The sequence below is a fragment of the Mirounga leonina genome, unplaced genomic scaffold, assembly GCF_011800145.1.
Source record: "Mirounga leonina isolate KUSES-001 unplaced genomic scaffold, KU_Mleo_1.0 Mir_115, whole genome shotgun sequence".
Classification (NCBI taxonomy): Eukaryota; Metazoa; Chordata; class Mammalia; order Carnivora; family Phocidae; genus Mirounga; species Mirounga leonina.
The window spans coordinates 99,195,677-99,209,894 of NW_023270268.1; the positions used below are offsets into that span (position 1 = coordinate 99,195,677).

General features: G+C 37.9%; 1 protein-coding gene across 3 annotated transcripts in view; it reads right to left on the minus strand.

The window, feature by feature from the left end:
- NECTIN3 (nectin cell adhesion molecule 3) overlaps positions 1-13,610 on the minus strand; it is a 135,271-nt gene extending 121,661 nt beyond the window's left edge. For all 3 annotated transcript variants that reach the window (XM_035000208.1, XM_035000207.1, XM_035000206.1), the window contains exon 1: positions 13,414-13,610. In XM_035000208.1, coding sequence (XP_034856099.1) covers positions 13,414-13,573 — 160 coding nt within the window. In that variant the 5' untranslated portion in view covers positions 13,574-13,610. The remainder of the gene's footprint in view (positions 1-13,413) is intronic.
- Positions 13,611-14,218: the final 608 nt, after the last annotated feature.

Below are 14,218 nucleotides of genomic sequence, written 5' to 3' on the forward strand. Positions count from 1 at the left end.
GATTTAACGACCTAAATGTTAGACCTGAAACCATACAACTCCTTAAATAAGACAGAGGCAGTAATCTATCGGACACTGGCCTTAGCAACATTTTTCTAGATATGTCTCCTCAGACAAAGGAAACAAAAAAGCAAAAATAAACCTTATTAGGACAACACCCAAATAAAAAACTTTTGCACAGCTAAGAAAACCATCAACAAAACAGAAAGACTACTTACTGCGTGGGAGCAGATATTTACAAATCATGTATCTTGTAAGAGGTTAATATTCAAAATATGTAAAGAACTTACACAACTCAGGACCAAAACAAATAATCCAATTAAAAATGGGCAGACAACCTGAACACACTTTTTTCCAAAGAAGATACAGAGGGCCAAAAGACACATGAAAAGATACTCAACATCATTAATCATCAGGAAAATGCAAATCAAAACCACAATGAGCTATATCTCCTTACACCTGTCAGAATGGCTAGTATCACAAAGTGGAGATATAACAAGTGTTGGCAAGGACGTGGAGAAAAGGAACTATATAGCACTGCTGGTGGGAATGTAAACTGGTGAAACCTCTTGTGGAAAACAGTACAGAGGTTCCTTAAAAAGTTAAAAATAGAAATACCATGATTCAGTAATTCCACTACTGGGTATTTACCCAAAGAAAACAAAAACACTAAATTTACTGCAGTTGTTAAGGAAGCAACCTGAGTGTCCATCAGTAGATGAATGGATAAAGAAGGTGTGGCACATATGTACACACACACACACACACACACACAACAATGGAATATTATTCAGCCATAAAAAAGAATGAGATCTCGCCATTTGTGACAACATGGATGGACCTAGAGAGTACTATGCTAAGTAAAATATGTCAGACAAAGAAGACAAATACCATATGATTCCACTTATATATAAAATCTAAAAAAAAAAATGAAGAAACAAACAAATAGAATCACAAATACAGAGAACAAACTGGTGGTTGCCAGATAGTAGGGGGTGGGAGGGATGGGTGAAACAGGTAAAGGAGATAAGAGGTATAAACTTCCAGTTATAAAATAAGTCATGGGGATGATAACTACAGCATAGGGAATAAAATAGTCAGTATTATTATAATAACATTGCAGGGTGACAAATGGTAACTATACCTACTGTGGTAAACATAGCCTAATAATGTATAGAATTGTCAAGTCACTATGTTGTACATCTGAAACTAATAGAATACTGTATATGCTGTGAATTGTGTAAGACTGTTGAATCACAGACCTGTACCTCTGAAACAAATAATACATTATATGTTAAAAAAAAAAATAGTAGGAAGGGAAAAATGAAATCGGAGGGGGAGACGAACCATGAGAGACTATGGACTCTGAGAAACAAACTGAGGGTTCTAGAGGGGAGGGGGTGGAGGGATGGGCTAGCCTGGTGATGGGTATTAAGGAGGGCACCTTCTGCATGGAGCACTGGGTGTTATACGCAAACAATGAATCATGGAACACTACATCAAAAACTAATGATATAATGGTGATTAATATAACATAATAAAATTAAATTAAAAAAAGAATACTGTATATGTCAACTATACATCATTTTTTTAAAAAAAGCTTTTCTTCAACTTTTTGTAGTGACACCATTAGAAAGTATATTCCCCTGTGCTATGATAACAATTTCCAGTTTCTAAGAACAGCAATGCCAGTCTAAGAGGCAAAGCTATAACATCCAGTGTCTCAAGAAGCAAAAAGCAATGACCTTGACAGACTGCCCCTTGACATTATCTTGGCTGTAGTTCTGGATATGGTTCTAGATGCCTAGCCTCCTTTGGGTCTTAATTTCCATACCTGAACCACCTGATATCCCTCAAAAGACTTCCTTTTAATGAAGTTAAATTTCTAATATTTGTAATTCAGAACCTTGACTGATGTCTTAGTCAACTCAGGCTGCTATAACAAAATACCATAGACTAGGTAACTTAAACAGCAAACATTTCTCATAGTTCAGAGGATAGGAAATCCAAGATCAGGGTGCTAGCATGATTAGTTCTGGTGAGAACTCTCTTCCTGGCTTACAGATGGCTGACTTCTTACTGTATCCACAACATAATGTAGACAGGAAACTCTGATGTCTCTTCCTCTGCTTATAAGGCCACTAATCTCATTATGGGGGTCTAACCTCAAGAACCTCATCTAAATCTAATTACCTCCCAAAGAACCCTTTCTAATACCATCACACTGGGAGTTAGGGCTTCAACGTATCAATTTTGGGATGACAAACATTCAGCCCATAACAACTGATACATTATTCTTCCCCTTCAAATTACTCATTCTCTTTTCCATCTTTCCCAAGAGTAGGCCCTACCCTACTACTTCTTAACTATCCCCTCATTTGTTGATTTCTTGGAATTTGACTTCTAACCACTTTTACTAAATTACTGAGTCATCGGTGGACTCCTCTTAACTACTAAATATTTTGGTCTATTTATCAAGTAATTTTTTTTCTAGATTAACCTCCCTCCCCCTTCTTATATAATTAAAATACCGCAATCTTGAAAAACGTTCCCAGTCCCCTACCCACTTCCCTTTCCTCTCTTCTTCCTTCTCTTCTCCCTCCCTTTTTCCTCCCCCCTCCTCCCCCTCTGCCTCAAACAATTCATCTATTCCAAATACCTCAATCCCGATAATTCCCAATTCCACATACTACCCCCACCATCTCATAATAAATTTCCAACTACAGCTCTAAAATGTATCCCTGAGGCACCACAATTTAAATGCCTCTGCATAAGTTATGGGACTAAATCAATCCTTTTACTATCCTTTTCTAGCCATTCAAAAGACAAGCATTAAGTACATATCCAACTCTTCCTTTTTCACCCACTATGATATCCAAACACCAGGTATTCTGCTCAGATCCATCTCTCCATTCAAGCCTTTTGCCAAATTGTCATTTGTCTCCACAACCTTGTTTTCCATGGACAATTGCAACAGTTTTCCCTTTTGTCTCTCATATCTCCAATATATCTTATACATTGCTGTCAGAGCTATACAATATCCTCAAATCACAGAAAGATTCAGTAGTTAGTTACCTGGCTTCAAAAGCTCCTCACTGCCTACCATACAAAGTCTACTCTCCTCAGCATCAGCAAAATATTTAAAAATCCATGACTTCCCTACAAAAAGCTCATGCTTGAACCACATGGAAACATTCCTTCCACAGAGTTCTCAGTCCAGTGATTTTTTTTCAGCCTGGAATGCCCCTTTTCTTTGACTTTTCCTCGCAAATGGAAATCTAAATTCTTCCTGCAAGGTTCAGCTACAGAATTAGATCTTCTATTAAGTCTTCCTCCATTGCCAATAAAACTGCTCCTTCTTCTATAATCCCACAATACTCTTATATTTCTAATATAAGACAATTCATTTTCCCTTGCATTATTGTTAGTTGTATTTACAAAGCACTTTATTGCAGTTTAATAAGGATTTCATTTAATTTTCACAGCAACTCTGTAAATGATTTAGCCACCTTTACAGGGAGTGAAACAGGCAGAGAGGCTAAGTAACTGGATTTAACACACACACACACACACACACACACACACACACACTTCTAATTCCAAATCTCCTAACAATTAAGTTTTACATTTATTAAGAAAGAGTCCAAAGCCCCTTGCATACATAGTCCTTTCTGTGTAACAGATGCTTTGTGTTTTAATATTCTTTTCCCTGTTTGAAATAACCCTGTTTTATTTGTCCGAACTTAATCCATTCTTGAAGACAGAGCTCAAAAGTTTCATCTCCTCTAATTAGCTTTCCTTGACTCTTCCAGGCCCTACTAATCTTTTTTTAAGGTTGTATCATACTACTTGCAATGTTTTTTACAAATATCTTTGTTTATATTTTAGCATGCAGTTAGTCTTACTAATGGGTTTATAAACTTGGCACCAACCACCATATCTTATTTCACTGAGGTATCCTCTAAACTACCTAGCAGTCGGTTGGTGCTATATTACCTATTTCCTGATTGATGCTCAATAGTCCCCTCTCTATCCCCTGCTCTAATTTCTAAGTCCTTTATTTTTTGCATTACAGGTATGGATCAACTGTTGTGACTAAACATTATATTTTAACAGTAAATATTACTCAATCCACTCCTGAAATTTAAAGTTCACATGTCAAGTAAGTATTTTAATCATCTGCTGGAAGAAAAATCTAGAGTGACTATTTTAGATGACTGTAGAGGGCAGCAAAGCAACAGTAGTATTCCCAAAGAAAGCTACGTATATTTCTTAGGCAATTTCAGATTTGTTTTTATATTTTAACAGATGTTGTTAGGATTAAAGTTTTTAGAAGGCAAGAGACATTTCTGCATCCTCTATACAAATTTCACCAACTACTTATGTATTTAAACATTTTCACTAGCAGTTATAAATATAACAAAACTGTGTCAATGTCCAGATCCTTTTATATACAATATGAAAAATAAGTTTGATGAACAATAATGCATGGCTTCAAAATAGCCACCATAATTACTAATTCTTATGAATCTAAAAGTTGAAATACTTTTTCATTAAAAAGTGTAAAAATAATCTATCTTAAATACAGAAAAGAATGTCAATAGTCTAAACAGTCTTATTTCTTGCTAAGGATAGATGTCATCATTAGTGTTATTCATTCTAGCCTTGATATGCCTTCTTTTTGTTATTCAAAATCAGTCAGGCAACCACAGGAGCTATACCAGTTTTCAAAGAAAAAAATAATAAATCTCTGACATTGCACTCGTGTACAACAAACAGAAGGTAACAACTTGAAAGAGAATAGGAGTTCCTACCATTATACTTTAATATTAAAGTTCATTCTGGTTTTAATATGAATTAGCCAAAACTGTATCATAAAACAATCATATGCTTATAATTATATTTATAATCAGATAGTTACAATGCTTACAAGGATGGTGAAACTAATATAAAAGTTGATACAACTGCATTACTTGCACATGTTACTCAAGGCTTTTCTTTGTGGTAATTTTTTTAAATCTCTTTTAACAAGCAGAAATCAGAGATTTAGAGCAGCTGCTAGAGCCATTAACATATGCAGACTCATGGTTTAGTGAAAAATGCTATGATGTTCTAGCCCTGTGCCCTTAATGAGAAGGATAGAACTGTAGCTAAGTACCTTCTCCCACTTGAATCTCTTCAGTAAAAAGTAAACAGAGAAGCTTTTTTAAAATTTTGCATTTAAAATAAATGAGCCAGGGTATCTCTAAGCAGATTTAAAAACTAGACAGTTTAATGGTGTGACTCAGTCAATATTAAATTGAACTTATAGCCATGAATGATTATCTCTAATCTAAATCAAATTAGAAGGGAATTTGGAGTTCATAATGACAGGACACTTGTGAAATGAATCTTAATCTAGCCCGCAATAGCTATGACTAAACTAGAAATCATATTAATAAATTTCAAAAACAATGGCCTAAAATATTTTAATAATGACAATAATGTTTATCGGGGATAACACACAGAAATAATTACTATATGAAAATGGTCTTGCCAGAGTTTAGCAATACTAACATTTCATTAATATTTTTGTTTTTCCTCTAAATTGAAGCCATTAGAAAAGTCGAATACACTCTTCATTTTATACAATGTTCTCAACACTGAGTTGGAGTCCTCACTGTATGCACCTATTTTTGTAATTGCCTCCTGGTTTTTTCATGTCCTTCCCAATAACAGCACTGACATATTTCCATTACAAAACAATTGGCTATCTTAAATTTACCCAACTTATTTCAAAAATTCAAACCCAGAGTGAGATATGTTATATATAAAGTGAGGTATGTCACACAGAAGCTGCTTAAACTACATATGTCCTGGGATAAATAATACACAACTGATTTTGCAATACCAAAGGAAAAAAAAATTGCATTCCTCCTAGGTCAATTTTGCAAACATCTCAGATTTAAAATGGATAAGACAATGGTGAATAGAGAGACAGAACTGAAGAAAGCAAAAGGAATTTTTAGAAAAAAGAAAAACCAATAAAGAACTACCTCATCAAGCAACATCTTTAAAACCTAACAACCTCTTCCAGTTTTATATATAATAATATATAATAAATTTATATAAATATAAATAAATATACACACATATACATTATACATATACACATATATACACACACACACACACACATACATACATTCCCCCTATCTTGGAAGGTAGGAATAGGAATGTCAAAATAGGAATAATATCAAATACACAAATCTCTCTAAGGATAGATTTTCTAGTGTGTTTTGTAAAATATAGTTTCTTCAACATAACAGATATTACACAAAAAAATTTAATTTGTAAAACAGGATAGCTTATGGAAGAATTTCTTAGACTATTAACAAACTAACTTTACATGAGGGGGTTACATGGTTAGTTTTTCCCATTCCCAAGTCTACTTCACCATGGTACTTTCTCCCAGAAACATATCTTCTGAGACTTAAGTTCCACAAAAACACTTTGGCAAACATTGCTCTAAACCTAAAAACATGGAAAAAAAAAAAAAGTGAATAGAGTGTGCATGTTTTTCCCTCTAATGACTGCATGTCACATTATTAAACACCGAAGAGGGCAGGCATCCAAGGACTAAGGAATAAAAGATACCTAGGATCAGATAAGAAAATCAAGTTCAGAAAAGTTTCATAGTTACTTAGTATAGCTATTATTCTATTATTTCATTTCAACATGAAAGATGAAATCATACACCAAGTGTTCTCTTGATGCCATTTACAGTATAGCAAATTTGGTCAATTTCTTAAACAGGAAAAAAAAAAAGCAAATGTTAAAATCTATATAGTTTGAAAAATAATTTGTTTATTCTGTGATATGTGTTATGATACATACAATGAAGCCTGAGGCAAGATCTTTAGGCAAAGAGCACATATCACAAAACAACTTATAATTAAATACTACATAACAATTACAAAGACTAATTACTTTACAAAGAATTTGCTCACTTTAGGCAAGAAGTGGTAAGAGAAGGCTTCACAGAGAAAATTAACCTTAAACCAGGTACTTCAGAATTTGAGTTGGCAGGCAGGAAGAGCAATGTCATTTTAGGCCTTGTAAGTAAGGACCAAAGAAGGGCACAACCTACTTCAGAGACATGTATGGTTTAGACCTGCACTGACCAATATGGTAGCCTCCAGCCACAACTGACTACTGAGCACATGAAATATAGCTAGTTTAAATAACGATTGGTAAGTATAAAATACACACCAAATTTCAAAGACTTACTAGGAAAGAAAATGTAAAACATCTCAACTTTTTAATATCAAATTGCATGATGAAATGATATTTTGGTTATGTTGTGTTAAATAAAATATATTATTAAGGTTAATTTCACCTGTTCCTTTTATTATTTTTAATGTGGTATCAGAATAACTTAAAATTATGTATATGGCTCATTATATTTCTGTTGGACAGTGCTGGATTAGATTAAATTTGATTTTGCTGTTAAAATCTTGAAATAAAGAAATTTGAGTGCCTACTAACATGCCAAGCACTTCTGATACATGAGTGCACAAAACAAGTGGAATATACTGACATCTGGTCAAATCATAAATTAAAATATAATAAATAGCATTCATCAAGGAAAGAAAGAATCATCTGAAGATGTCTCTCAAAATACAAATGCCCCAATCCCCAGGCTCCATATCCACCCCTCTTGCAAAAATTGTCAATCCAGGAAGTCCACAGTGGGGCTGTGTTATTTCAAGAAGACTTCCTAGTAACTAAGATATGAATGCACCTGCACGCCCTACTTCTGCTGACCCTGGCCAGCTGAGAACAGTGATTTATAGTCCCCCCACCTTTATTTCTTCTGAATAACCCTGAATAACCCGAGAGCCTAAAAAGCCTCCACTCAGTGCAAAGTCAACCTATTTAAAATAACTTTGATTCTTTTTAACCATTAAAGTTAAAGAAAATCAAAGTTTTTAAAACTTTCCGATCTATAGAGCCACATGTATAATTTACTATCTTACACCTAAAAAAGTACTGAAAAGCATACTGCCAATCTTAGCCACTTAATCCAGTTATAAGCTGGCATATTTTCACACATGCCTAAAACTCCAGTTTATGAATATCTCTTCACGATACAACAGGTAGTTTTTTCCTACTCATCTTAATTAGCAGACAACTGTTGGGGAATTGCAAGAAAAACAATCTCCCTAGATGCTATATTAAAGAGAATATGTAAAATTCAGAATAAATCTGCAATACAATATCCTTTCTAAAATAACTACAGTACTTGCAAAATGGCTGTACCTAAACTCATAAGGGGCAGCTCTCACTAAAATTTTAAATTAATGACCTATGGTATAATAAGTGAGTCATTTAGGATAAAACTTAAAGCTCACCCTTGATAAAGATTCACAACAAATTTTATTTAAATAAATGATTAAATATGTCAGAACTTATATAAAAATAGAAATCTTAAGTTTTATAATATTCAGGAAATGATATTCAAGACTTTAAATAATTTTAGATAAAAATACAAAAGGTAATCAAAAGTATGACATTTATCGTACTTAGATTTTTGGATCTGAATGCCTGGTACATAAAATCATCTAGTAGTCATCCCATTACTAGCTTAAGGATTATGTGATTTTATCCTAAATGTATATATTAATAGCCATTATTAATTAAATGTCACATCTTTCACAAACTAGTTTGTCTTTACTATGAATTGTTATGAGCACCTTAACAGAGTATAGAATATGCTATAAAAATGTTATTTACTCTCTAATTTTAAAGGGCCAAATTACAAAATGTCAAAATACTCTATTTTTTAAAACGGGTATCCCATCCAGCTTCTTTTCAGTAATTTTGAAATAATAGGCAATAAGCCGTAAGTTTTACTTCTTACTACACTGATACAAAATGTACATCAGAGTTGCTGAATCACTAAATTAAACATATATAAATATATGGAAGCATAGGTGAAATAAACAGGGCAAGACTGTAAATACATACATGCACACACAAATATATAATTGCCCAGCTTTTTCCAATTCCTATTTCTGATGCTACAGCTAAATGCAAGAATGAAAGATTTGGGTCTTTTAGCTTGCTTCTAAATTTGGTTCACTTTCCAATTATATCTGTTTAGGATGCAGAAAGATTTATATAGGCAGTGTGTATTATAGGCCCCAATCTGATAACTTGATAAACTTAATTGTGACACTTTTCTCCAACTCTACATTTTCAGTATGAACACTAACATTCCAAGCAACCTTATGGAACTGCCAAATCTTAAAAGGCATTCTATATCACCAAGGGAAGATTCAACTTGGTTCCATACAATTACACAAGTTAGTTAACTTCACTGTATCCTAATATTCTCAAAATTGGTCTTCTGAATATTTATCTGAAGTAAATTTAACAAATATTTGAAGAACACTGACTGCATTATACACTCAAAATAAAGATGTAAAGTGCAAATAGAGTAGGTCAATTACCTTGAAAACCCAATTATTCAAGACAACCAGAGTAGAATTTAAGAATGACAAACACTAGGCAGGTTAGTTTATAAGGTGCAATCTAATAAATGCTAACATTGGAATGTTCATTATATTCCAGGCACCCTGTTTTATTCTTTGATTTAATCCTCTCAACAACTCTATAGGCAAGGTGATAACATCTTTTTTTTTAAAGATGAAAAACCTTAAGTTTACTGAGGTTAAACAGCTTGCCAAGGATTCAAAAGGCTAGTGACAGCCTTTTTTCAGAATCAAACTGCCTATTTAGTATCTAAACCATAAAGAACAGAGACAGAGAAAGCAAACTTGTACCACCTACCACAATGCCTAATCTCAATAAGATCTGACTCAATTGATTTTTTACTTTTTTTAAAGATTTATTTATTTATTTGAGAGGCGGGGGCAGAAGGAGAGGGAGAGAAGCAGAATCCGCTAGAACCCAGGACCCTGAGATCATGACCTGAGCTGAAATCAAGAGTCGGATGCTCAACCAACTGAACCACCCAGGTGCCCCTCAACTGATATTTTAAAAAGTAATTCTTTTTTTCTCAGTTCACATTCATGTATCTTCACCTAATGAGTTAGGTATCCCTCTTCTGGGCAACCCCACAGTACCTCATAAAGATCTCTATCATAAACACTGCACTGTCCTATGAACAACTATTTCTTTCATGTCTATCATCACAATGCTGTAAGTTCCTTGAAGCCAGGACTCTGCCATACTCAAGTTTTATGTCCCCACGTGCCTAACAAGTGCCAGAATACAGAAAGTACTATTAAGTGCTATTCAAGGTTCAATATAGTATTAGATCTTCTTTTTTATCACCTTCTAACATTCTTCTTCAGATAAAACCTTGATGAAAATGCAAAGTAATAGAATCCTAGTTTCAAATAGGAATTGACAAAGGTCAAGAAGCCTTTACCTTCTCCTTCCTTCATTGATACCATATCCCAGGTAGTATTCTCTACCTTTCAAGAAAAATGGTGGAAGGAAAGTGAGATAAATCTAACCACCTATGAATTAATTATTGCCATCATAGAAAAATATGGCTGAAACTAATATAACATCATGTGTTAACTCTACTTCAGTTAAAAAGATATATACGGAATTCCCGAATAATGAGCTTTAAATAAATGAGATTTACGAAGTCACATGGTATTGCAAATCTAGCCCCCTTGACCTTTATACCTAGGAATTTCTTAGGCTTAAAAAACAAAAAGCAAAAAACTTGACAGTTTGTAAACATTTTAAAAGTTCAGTTCTTCATATAAGACAGTGTACACCCGCAAAACAACATAAATGATGTCATTTTTTACAGCTTTCAGAGTATCAAGTCTACCATTTGCAAGGGTTTTCTTTTTTTTTTTTAAGCAAATGAACATGGTATAAAAATTACCTTGCACTAATAGATGATATTGCAGATGTTAAGCATAGCTAAGGTCGTGCTAAATTTACATAAGCAGCGTATCAAAAATAAGAGCAAAAAGGAAAAAATATCCGTAAATGTTGAACAAGGATTCTGATTCTGATTAACAAATCAGATAATCATCTCTTTAAAGCCTAAAAATCTTTTCAACTCTAAAACTGACTACTCAAACAATAGTACACATAAAACCTTGTCAGTAGTACTATGAATGTCAGATCAACAAACAGGTTACATGAAGAAAATTCTACTTCCATACTTATTAAACATCCCTAAGTCAGGACAACTGTGCCCTACTCAAAGACTGTCTAAAATAGAGAGAGGTTGATGGAAAAAAAAACTTGTCATAAGGGTTCACAAATTAGGGTGTTATTAACACTATAAGCCAGAAAAGGAAGCTTTTTAAAAGAACAGGGCACAGAATAACACAAAGCTAGTGCCTGTCCCTACAACTACAAGCAGAATTGACTCTAAAAACTTCAATTTACACCTGCTCTAAATCACAATCCATTTGCCTATTTTACGTGAATTTTTAGGACCTAAAGTAAAAATATCAAGCCCCTCCGATAGGACATTACTGAAGAGGTTAAAAAAAAAAGCTCCTTTCTTCTTCCACATGAAAACCAATGCATTCCTTCAAAAGTAATCAACACCTCACTTGTACAAGCACTATGAAATTATTACTCAAATTCTATATCCTTGATTATCCGCACATACCACCTAGTTTCAGTCTTCTATAAGGCTTTGCCTAGCTAGATTAGCCTTTATTGGAGATACAAGTACTATTCACTGGGTCCTTAACACAATCTAAATCAGGCTAGTAAACTGTTAACACTCCCTCCAACTTTTCTCCCACCCAACTGTAATCCACAATCCTCCCTAATGGAAAAGAACAGTACACAAATTCAACCTAGAATCTTAAATCAATTCAAAGAGGTAACAGCATTAAGAACTGTGTTGTGGAACCAAACAGCTGGGGAGTGGAGCTACAGAAACAATGTAGATTAGATAACAAGCAGTTTATCAGACTATACTCTGTAAATCAGAAACTTTCATTACAATGCTTGAAACGTGGTGGTGAACTGGTAGAGGAAATTCTCAGCCTATAAGGGGCACTCAATCTCTTGAAAACTCTGCCTCCCTCATAACCAACTACCCTGACACACCTCCCGGAACAGGACGCTCTTTCTTCTAAATCACACCATCCCAGAAATCTGCACACATCTCTCCTTTCAATAAATACTGATAAAACTTCTGGTTTCATTTACGATTTCATTAAACACAGATCCAACAGCAGCCTTAATGTACCAATAAAAATGTCTTGGGTAAACCAATCTTTAGCAAGCGTTAAGTTTTTGCTTCTCCACCTTCCTCACCAAGTAAGTGTCTTAGAAATGAATAACTTCCTGCAGTATTTCAGTATTATCAAAAGACACACAGAGCTAATCCCCAAAGACTGGTGACCTTACTTTCCCAAATCACCGCCTTCCACTAATGATCACTTACGTCCATCTCTCTTGCGTGAGAGATCAGATTTTTTTACACGATCCTTAAGAGATTTCAGATTTTTTTTTTTTTTTACACTATCCTTAACAAGTGTACTTCTAGTCTCCGATACCTAGGAACAGAATCTACAAAGAGACTAACTCCCAAATGTGACAGGAAAGCTGTAACACAAAACGAGGGAAGAAAGAGACGGGAAGAGGCGTGGGGTTTGTTTTGATCACAACAGCCAGGGCACAGTAGATGCAATCAGGTATTTAACACATAAATCGAAGTCCCGAAGACAAACAGGGTTCTCTAAAATAAACATAGACAGTGTGAGAGACGTCCCACAAACTGGAAGGCAGCGACGGGCTCAATGCAACGCGACCCAGAGGCTGCGAGGGCAGGACCGGGCCGGACGATCGTAGAAAACTGACTGCAGGGGATGCTGTAGGGTGGGCTAACATGGTGCCTTCTCCAGGGTGGAAGGCGACGAGGGGTTGGGAGCCAAAGGTTTCATCCGTCGGGCTCTGGTCCCAAAAGGTATCCGGGCTCAGAGCTCAAGTTTCACGGCGGGGGAGAGGGAGGGAAAGGAGGCAGCAACCGTGCAGCCGGGCACCTTCGCCCCAGCCCAGAAGTCCGCGCTCTCGGCTTCCTCCGCGAAAGAGAGAGGAGGTAACGGTCCCCGGAGCAAACACGGAGGAGCTCCCAGCGCACCCAGCACTCGGCGTCGGGCAACGGCGCGGTGAGCGGGGGAGGGGAGCGGAGCGGGCGGCCGGCGCTGCACCCGCTGGCCCCGGCCCTTCCCCGGCCTCGCCCCGGGCGCGGCGAAAAGTTTCCAGCCAAAGTCGGCGGCACCCGCTCGCGCAGCCAACCGCCGAGCACAACTGCCTCGCCGCCTCGGAGAGCGGCCCGCGCCGGCCGGCCACGGCGCCGGGACCCTAGGTCGCGCCTCCCTCAGCCCGCGCCGGACGCCGAGGTTCACCTACCACAGAGCCGGGAGAAGAGCAGCAGCGGGAAGAGCAGCAGCAGTAGCGGTGGTGGCGTCGGGGGCGGCAGCAGGAGTCCGGCCCCGGGGGGAGAAGCGGAGGAAAGTTGTGCTTTGCCGCCTCCGGGACACAGCGGGGCCGGCCCCGGGGTCCGCGCCATCCCCCACCCTCCCCCCGGCCCGCTGGCTCGCCCGCCGCCCCCCCCCGGCTCCCCCGGCCCCGGCGCCTTAGGCTCTGGGCGGCGGCAGCAGCGGCCGCGACGCGGCGGCGACGGCGGAAGGTCCGGCGCACGGGTCCCCAACTCCCAGTTCTTGAGCCGTCGCCGCCGGCTGACACTGAGCGGAGCGCTCACGGCTGCCTCGACTCCGCCGTCGCCGACGCCACTGCCGAGGCTGAGGCGGGAGCCGCCCGCCGCCGCCGCCACTCCCCTCCCCCAGGCACCCGCCCGCCTCGAACTCCTGGGAACTCGGAACGCACCACCCCGCCCCGCACGGGAGGGGGAGAGGAAGCCGACCCTCAGAGCCGGCGCTGGGACTCGCCCGCCCTCCCCGCACAACTCCAGCTCCCGTCTGATCGCGGACTGCACGCAGCGTCTCCTCCCACCCCGCCCTCCTACACACGCTCCTCCCACTTCAAAAAAAAAAAAAAAAATCTCTTCTCTCCACTTTGATAACGGGTTTCTCCCAAAGCAGGGCTTTCAAAAAGACAGGAAAATCTGGAATAGGTTAGTAGGCCCCGCCCCTCGTTCCTGCCTCGTCCCCGCCTCGTTCCCCCCTTCCCAACGTTTCCAATGGTCTCGCCCACT